This window comes from Phoca vitulina, unplaced genomic scaffold (assembly GCF_004348235.1).
Source record: "Phoca vitulina isolate PV1807 unplaced genomic scaffold, GSC_HSeal_1.0 scaffold41, whole genome shotgun sequence".
Lineage (NCBI taxonomy): Eukaryota > Metazoa > Chordata > Mammalia > Carnivora > Phocidae > Phoca > Phoca vitulina.
Genome location: NW_022589744.1, coordinates 2545894 through 2553728, shown reverse-complemented (window position 1 = coordinate 2553728; position 7835 = coordinate 2545894). Strand labels below are relative to the sequence as shown.

The following is a 7835-nucleotide window of genomic DNA, read 5'->3' as shown; positions in this document are numbered from 1 at the left end:
CATGAAGGGTTCCACATCAGTCCTCCTCCACAGGGTGGAAAGAGGGGGACGGGGAGGTAGAAGGCTGTGTGGGGCTCAGAGAGCTTCCTCCATTTTGCTCCTGGCCCCTCCCCTTCCCAGAGCTGCAGGGAAGAGAGGAAAGTCTTCCCCACGCTCCCCTTTTCTTCAGGCCTCCATCTTTAATGATAGCCCACTCTGGTCCTCGCTCAGCCCTCCCTGGGGAACAGCTCCGTGCGTCCAGTGCCTTCCCCAACAGATAGTGAATCGGGGCACGGTTGGGCAATGATTCCAGAATGATGGGAAAAAAGGAAGCTGTATCCTAAAAGTGGGAGGTGGCAAGACGCCAGTACTCCTGTCCTGGACCACGAGGGTAAAACTTTTCAACGTTGGTTGTCAACACCATGACCAACGACCTCTAGAAGGGTTTGCTGGTTCATTTGTTTGTTTTCCCACAGGGCAAGTGCTAAATGTTCTTAGACTCAAGGGGTGGAAGGTTTACACGGAGGGGAATGTGTTCTTTCCTGCTCTTAGCCCTGGGGGTGATCTGTTGCTGGTGGCCTGCAGATGCCACAATGTCCCCAAGCCTGGGCACCAGGAGGCTGGAGGGCGGCTGTCCTACCCAAGCCTTCCCGGCCCCCGCCTTGCAGGGCTACCTGATCTCCGACGTGCACCCTGTGTCTCTGGGCCAGTCTCGCCTCGGAAATGAGGAACAAAAGTCTGCCTCGTAGGGGAGGACAAAATGAGGCAAAGGGACCCTCGTGATGAGGGGGCAACACAAAATCCCTGTGTTGAGGGGGATTTAGAAGATGAAATGACTGAGTGGCCCACCCAGTCTGCTCGGGAGAAAGAGTCTGGGATGATCAACAGGGGAAGAGCAGGGTTTTGGAGGTCAGCTTCAGCCGAGGTAGCTGGCGCGAGCAAGCCTCTCTGAGCCTCGGTCAGCTCCTCTGTAAAATGGGGAGGTAATAATACCGCCTTCATGAGATGGTTGTGTGGGTCAAACGTGTCACAACGTGACGAGTTCTGTACGAATATTTAAAGGGGAAGAAAGACTGGGAGGAGACTAGGGTGACTGGAGAGAGCATATGTGGGGGTGCTGTACCCGGAGTTCCAGTGCTGGGGACGAGACCCAAGCCCTCAAGGGCTCTTCCAATCTTGAGATCATCTGGTGGTGCCTGGGCTTGGGGGGCGGGGGGAAGCACTTGGGGCCTGGGTCTGTTCACTTCTCTCCTTGGTTTGCATCTCTGTAGCAGGTCCGAGGAGCAGGGGGGTTGCCTCCAGTTTTGGTCCTTTGCCCCAGCCACCTGGGGGCGCCCCCACGTCAGGGAAAAGGGGGGGAGTTGGTGGGGAGTGGACAGTGTGGGGCTGGGGCCCCCTGGAGGTCGGCGTTCAGCACCAGCTGCCTCAGGCCCGACCAGGTGGTGGGATGGCGGGAAAGGGTGGGGGATGGTGACAGCGGCAGAGGTGGAATCTGGGCTGAATTGTGCCCACAAACCTCAGGATCCATGGCTGTCCTGGGCTCCCTTTCCCTAGACACACATTCTCTCTGGTGGACAGAGGGGAGCCGTGCGGGGCGGAGGATCGGGAACAGAGGGCGAGGAGAGGAGGCGCAGCCCTCCCAGCACAGCCGACCTGACACAGCCCCGCTTTTGGGGACCGGTTTGGGTCCTCCTCACCTGGGCGGACCACCCCATGACGGTACCCGAGCAGAGCGCGCCTGCCACCTCCCCCTTGAAATGAGGACCGACTGGGTGGTCTCTCAAGCTGAGACCCTGTGTGCAGGGCCGGTGACATCGGAGAGTGGAAGATGGCAGGGAAGGCCTGGGGGACATGACCCCAAGAAGAGCGGGAACAGGACAGGAGGGAGGAGGCTCTAAATTATCCATCAGCACAGACCGGCCAGTGGCCCGATGCATAAATGTATAGAGAAAATAGGGGGGGAGGAGGGGGAGAGAGAGAAGGGACCAGGGTATAAAAAGGGCCCACGAGGGACCAATTCCAGGATCCCAGCACCCAGCTCCCCAAAGCGCTCCAGGTCCTGTGGACAGCTCACCCGGCTGCGATGGCTGTAGGTAAGTCCCCTCGGGCTGGGCGAGGCGGGGGCCCTGCCAGTGGATGGGGGCGCTAAGCCTGGGCTCTGGGGCTGCGGCGGGGGAGCACAGAGGTCTGTCCCGGACGTTTGGCCAAGCGTTACATGTCCTCAGTCCTGGGGCGGGGGCAGGGGAAGGGCTGGAAAGAAACAGGCCTCTCGCCGTCTGGGCCCCAGCCTTGCCCTCTATGTCCCTGTGTGTCCCTGTGTGTCCCTGCGTAGGCCCTCAGAACCCTGTGCTCCTGGCCTTCACCCTGCTCTGCCTGCCCTGGCCTCAGGAGGTGGGCGCCTTCCCGGCCATGCCCTTGTCCAGCCTGTTTGCCAACGCCGTGCTCCGGGCCCAGCACCTGCACCAGCTGGCCGCCGACACCTACAAAGAGTTTGTAAGCGTCCCAGGAAGGGGTGCTGGGGGGGGGGGGCAGGAAGGGGTGAGGAGTTCAGGGTGATTTCATCGAAGCGAAGAGGCTGTCTGCTGAGCACAGCCTGAGGGGGCTTCCGAGTCAAGCATGGGGCGGCCCGGGGCGGGTGTCCTCGCTGCAGGAGCGGGCGTACATCCCCGAGGGCCAGAGGTATTCCATCCAGAATGCGCAGGCCGCCTTCTGCTTCTCGGAGACCATCCCGGCCCCCACGGGCAAGGACGAGGCCCAGCAGAGATCCGTGAGTAGGCCAGGGCGGGCCGGCCCAGGGTCAGGGGCCTCCCTCCTTCCAAGAAGGCGGCCCCTCCTCTCCACAGGAGTCGGGCCCCTGGGGCGGGAGGGGGCGCAGGTGGCAGGGTGGCAGCGGGAGGCCCCCAGGCCCCCCAGGCCGAGGCCGGCGCGCCCACCGCCCCCTCCGCCCGCAGGACGTGGAGCTGCTCCGCTTCTCGCTGCTGCTCATCCAGTCGTGGCTCGGGCCCGTGCAGTTCCTCAGCAGGGTCTTCACCAACAGCCTGGTGTTTGGCACCTCGGACCGAGTCTACGAGAAGCTGAAGGACCTGGAGGAGGGCATCCAAGCGCTGATGCGGGTGGGGATGGCGCCGTGGGTCCCCTCCTGGGGGGCCGTGCCCGCCCTCTGCTGGGCCTGGTGGCCCCGCTGGCTCCGACGAGGGGTGGGGGGCTTCCAGGGGCGACGGTGCCCCTTCCTTTATAGTCAGCAGTCAGGCCTTGAGCCCTGAGAGCGCTTCCTCGGTGCCCCCACCCCCCGTGAATCCTCCGTTCCCTTCCCTGAGCCCGGAGGGGAGGGCCGCACCCGGAGGGACCGGGAGGAGCAGCGGCTGAGGCCTGGGTCTCTCTCTCCCTCCCCGCCTTTTGCAGGAGCTGGAAGACGGCAGCCCCCGGGCCGGGCAGATCCTGAAGCAAACGTACGACAAGTTTGACACAAACCTGCGCAGCGACGACGCGCTGCTCAAGAACTACGGGCTGCTGTCCTGCTTCAAGAAGGACCTGCACAAGGCCGAGACGTACCTGCGGGTCATGAAGTGCCGCCGCTTCGTGGAAAGCAGCTGTGCCTTTTAGGGGCCGGGCCCCCCTTTCACCCCCTCCCCTGAGCCTCCCCTCACCCTGGAAAGGGCCACTCCCGTGTCCACTGTGCTTTCCTAATAAAATGAAGTTGCATCACACCATCTGAGTAGGTGTCATGCTGTTATGCGGGGCAAGGGCCAGGCTGGGAAGACCACGGCGGGCATCCCGTGGGGTCTGCTGGGAAGGGTAACTGACCCGATTCTTCCTGGGCTAGAAAGAAACCGACACATCACTCCTGTCCGTCGCACATCAAGTCCCCTGCCCAGGCCCCGGGTCGCAGCTCTCTGGGCAGCCGTAGGTCAGGCGCACCCCCATAAAGTCTCTGGGCTTCCTCCCCCATGGGCCCCACAACACCAAATCTAGCCCCCAAGAGCGGGAAGAAGTGGAAAGCAAGACAAGCTAGTAAGTACAGAAGCAAAATGCCCCGACATGGGAGAAAACAATGAGAGAGATCAGAATTACTTTTGTGCAGAAAGTACACATTAGACCCACCTACTCTTGGAAAACAGGAACGATGCAAAAAGCTTTGGGACAAACAGACCCAGAATATTTGGGATCTGAACGGTGGCAAGGGAAGTGGAGGAAAGACACTAAATCGGGGTTGCAAATTCAGCACCAGCAGGTGCCAGGTAGATAATTAGGAAAGTAAGGAGGGCTGGGCGTGAAGGGATAAGTCCTGACTGACACTCCGCTTCCTCATCCGGGGTACAACACATGGGGACCAGAGCAACTTGGAGAACTCAGGCCCTGGCGCCATTCAGGACCACAGGGCAGGGCTTCCAAACCTCCTGATTTTTAAGACACGCAGGACATCCAGACTTTCACGTGAAATCTGATTTTTAAACATCGGTGACTAATTCACATTGAAAACATTTTAAAAAATATTTTACTTGTTTATTTATTTTAGAGAGAGAGAGAGCGAGAGTGGGGGAAGGAGCACAGAGAGAGACAGGATGGGGGAAAGATCTCAAGCGGACTGGGCACTGAGCCCGAAGCCTGACGTGGGGCTCGATCTCACGACCCTGAGATCATGACCTGAGCTGAAACTAAGAGTTGGACGCTTAACCGAATGAGCCACCTAGGCGCGCCCATATTGCAAACATTTTTAAGGTCAAAAATGAACCCAAAGGCATTTGCTCTTCGAGTTGTCAGTGAGTGATTTGTTCTAAGGGCAGTGGATTGGGATAACTTGTGAGGGAAAGAATCAGAAATATTTGGACTTGAATTTAGGCTCATGAGTAGATTACTTAACCTCTCCGGGACCCAGTTTCCTCACCCATAAAATGAGATGATAACAAATTGCCTTCCGGGACCCAGTTTCCTCACCCATAAAATGAGATGATAACAAATTGCCTTGCAAGGCTAATGTCAGGATTAGATAAAATGGTGTTTCCGAGGTGTTTGACACATTACAGCCCTCAAGAAATTGCAGCTCTTTTGCACTGAATTTTGGAGCGTCCCGTGTTTTCTGATGGAATGTTTAATATTTGTTATTAAATCAAATTCTGTTTTGCTAATCGCTTCTCAATTGTTTCTTTCTTATTTCCACATAAACTTACAAGGGCAGTGGTTAACACTTTAGAATGAAGTCTTTGGTCACCCAAGCACCTTCGCTAAGTAGTGACCTATAAATCAATACTTAGATGCTCAGAGTAACTCTACTATCCAAACATGATTTTACAAAATCGATGATTCTTTTATAATACAAAAGTCAGTGTCTGGGGAGGGTATGTGTTCTGGTAAGCGCTGTGAATTGTGCAAGACTGTTGAATCTCAGATCTGTACCTCTGAAACAAATAATGCAATATATGTTAAGAAAGAAAAAAAGAAGAAGAAGAATGTAGCAGGAGGGGAAGAATGAAGGGGGGGAAATCGGAGGGGGAGAAGAACCATGAGAGACGATGGACTCTGAAAAACAAACTGAGGGTTCTAGAGGGGAGGGGGTTGGGAGGATGGGTTAGCCTGGTGATGGGTATTGAGGAGGGCACGTTCTGCATGGAGCACTGGGTGTTATGCACAAACAATGAATCATGGAACACTATATCTAAAACTAATGATGTAATGTATGTGGATTAACATAACAATAAAAAAATTTAAAAAAAAAGTCAGTGTCCTAATTAATCTTGAAAAGTTCAAATTTGTATATGCTATGATGAATTTTCTTTAAAAGACCCACCTGTATTCATTTTGGATACTTGACATTTAGTAAGTTCTTGGGGAGTGGTTGAGAGCTGGGATAATCAGAACCCAGAGCTCCATTTCTTAGCTCAGAAACCATTCGCCTGCCCGTAGATCATTCTTTTAGTGTCTGGCTTAAAATCATGGACTTTGGGGGTTAGAAGGCTCATGGGTCATCCTAATTCATTCTAATTTAGGAGTCTTACTCCATAGCATCGCTTAGAGATAGCACTCACTGTGTAGCACTAGTATGAGGGAGTTACTATTTCGCAAGGCAGCTCACTCTATTACACCGCTCTGGTTTCAGAGAAGTATTTCTTACATTAAGCTGAAAAGCAATATTCCTGTATTATCCCTCATTGGATCTTAGAATTATTTGGAAAGCTCATATTCTTCAGAAGTTGAGGTCATGAGCATAAATATAAGGATCTCTTAGCTTGGATAAGTGTTTTAGAAGGAAACGTGACCCCAGTCAGAATGGCTAAAATTAACAAGTCAGGAAACAACAGATGTTGGCGGGGATGCGGAGAAAGGGGAACCCTCCTACACTGTTGGTGGGAATGCAAGCTGGTGCAGCCACTCTGGAAAACAGTATGGAGGTTCCTCAAAAAGTTGAAAATAGAGCTACCATATGATCCAGCAATTGCACTCCTGGGTATTTACCCCAAAGATACAAAAGTAGGGACCCGAAAGGGTACGTGCACCCCGATGTTTATAGCAGCAATGTCCACAATAGCCAAACTGTGGAAAGAGCCAAGATGTCCATCAACAGATGAATGGATAAAGAAGATGTGGTATATATATACAATAGAATATTATGCAGCCATCAAAAGGAATGAGATCTTGCCATTTGCAACGACGTGGATGGAACTGGAGGGTATTATGCTGAGCGAAATAAGTCAAACAGAGAAAGACATGTATCATATGACCTCACTGATATGAGGAATTCTTAATCTCAGGAAACAAACTGAGGGTTGCTGGAGTGGGGGGTGGGGTGGGAGGGATGGGGTGACTGGGTGATGGACACTGGGGAGGGTATGTGTTCTGGTAAGCGCTGTGAATTGTGCAAGACTGTTGAATCTCAGATCTGTACCTCTGAAACAAATAATGCAATATATGTTAAGAAAGAAAAAAAGAAGAAGAATGTAGCAGGAGGGGAAGAATGAAGGGGGGGAAATTGGAGGGGGAGAAGAACCATGAGAGACGATGGACTCTGAAAAACAAACTGAGGGTTCTAGAGGGGAGGGGGTTGGGAGGATGGGTTAGCCTGGTGATGGGTATTGAGGAGGGCACGTTCTGCATGGAGCACTGGGTGTTATGCACAAACAATGAATCATGGAACACTATATCTAAAACTAACGATGTAATGTATGGGGATTAACATAACAATAAAAAAATTAAAAAAAAAAAAAGAAGGAAACGTGACCATTCTTTAAAAAGTACGGTGTTTGGGGGCGCCTGGGTGGCTCAGTCGTTAAGCGTCTGCCTTCGGCTCAGGTCATGATCCCAGGGTCCTGGGATCGAGCCCGGCATCGGGCTCCCTGCTCCGCGGGGAGTCTGCTTCTCCCTCTCCCACTCCCCCTGCTTGTGATCCCTCTCTCGCTGTGTCTCTCTCTGTCAAATAAATAAAATCTTAAAAAAAAAAAAAAGTACGGTGTTTGTTGAATGAATGAGGCAGAAGTGTGCCTTGGGAGCGGTGTTAACAGCTGCTCGGGCGAGGGCTCCACAGTGGGCTTGTCATGACAGCAGTAGACTGCAGGGGGCGCCACAGGCCAGGGAGCTTCCGCGCAGCTCCTTCTGGGTTTAGCAGAATCCACTCCACCAAAGCTTGTTGAGAAATTCAAAGATACTGGTTGATTTTGCAAAATTTTAGAATTTAAAAAGACCTTAAAGACCATCTCCCCTAAACTTTTTGATTTGACCAATGTTATTCTGCCTTTCAGCTTTTCAATTAAGCGGTGGAGACCACCCTCCATTGCAAATTAGAAACACCTGAAATGTTTTCTAAACAACTCTGGCAGTAGCCTCCACTCTCTGCAGTTCTGATTTCATTGGTCTGGAAGGGATCC

General features: G+C 53.2%; 1 protein-coding gene across 1 annotated transcript; it reads left to right on the top strand.

The window, feature by feature from the left end:
• Positions 1 to 2015: 2015 nt before the first annotated feature.
• LOC116647927 (somatotropin) lies at positions 2016 to 3684 on the top strand. The gene is made up of 5 exons (XM_032429585.1): positions 2016 to 2072; positions 2312 to 2472; positions 2630 to 2746; positions 2931 to 3092; positions 3382 to 3684. Exons 1-5 carry the CDS (start codon positions 2063 to 2065, stop codon positions 3580 to 3582), a joined length of 651 nt encoding a protein of 216 aa, XP_032285476.1. The 5' UTR covers positions 2016 to 2062; the 3' UTR covers positions 3583 to 3684.
• Positions 3685 to 7835: the final 4151 nt, after the last annotated feature.

Bases quoted from the DNA above. Each gene is read 5' to 3' on its own strand.
- LOC116647927 (XM_032429585.1), top strand. The intron at 2,473-2,629 runs GTAAGCGTCCCA...TCCTCGCTGCAG, and splicing joins CCGACACCTACAAAGAGTTT to GAGCGGGCGTACATCCCCGA. The intron at 3,093-3,381 runs GTGGGGATGGCG...CGCCTTTTGCAG, and splicing joins GCATCCAAGCGCTGATGCGG to GAGCTGGAAGACGGCAGCCC.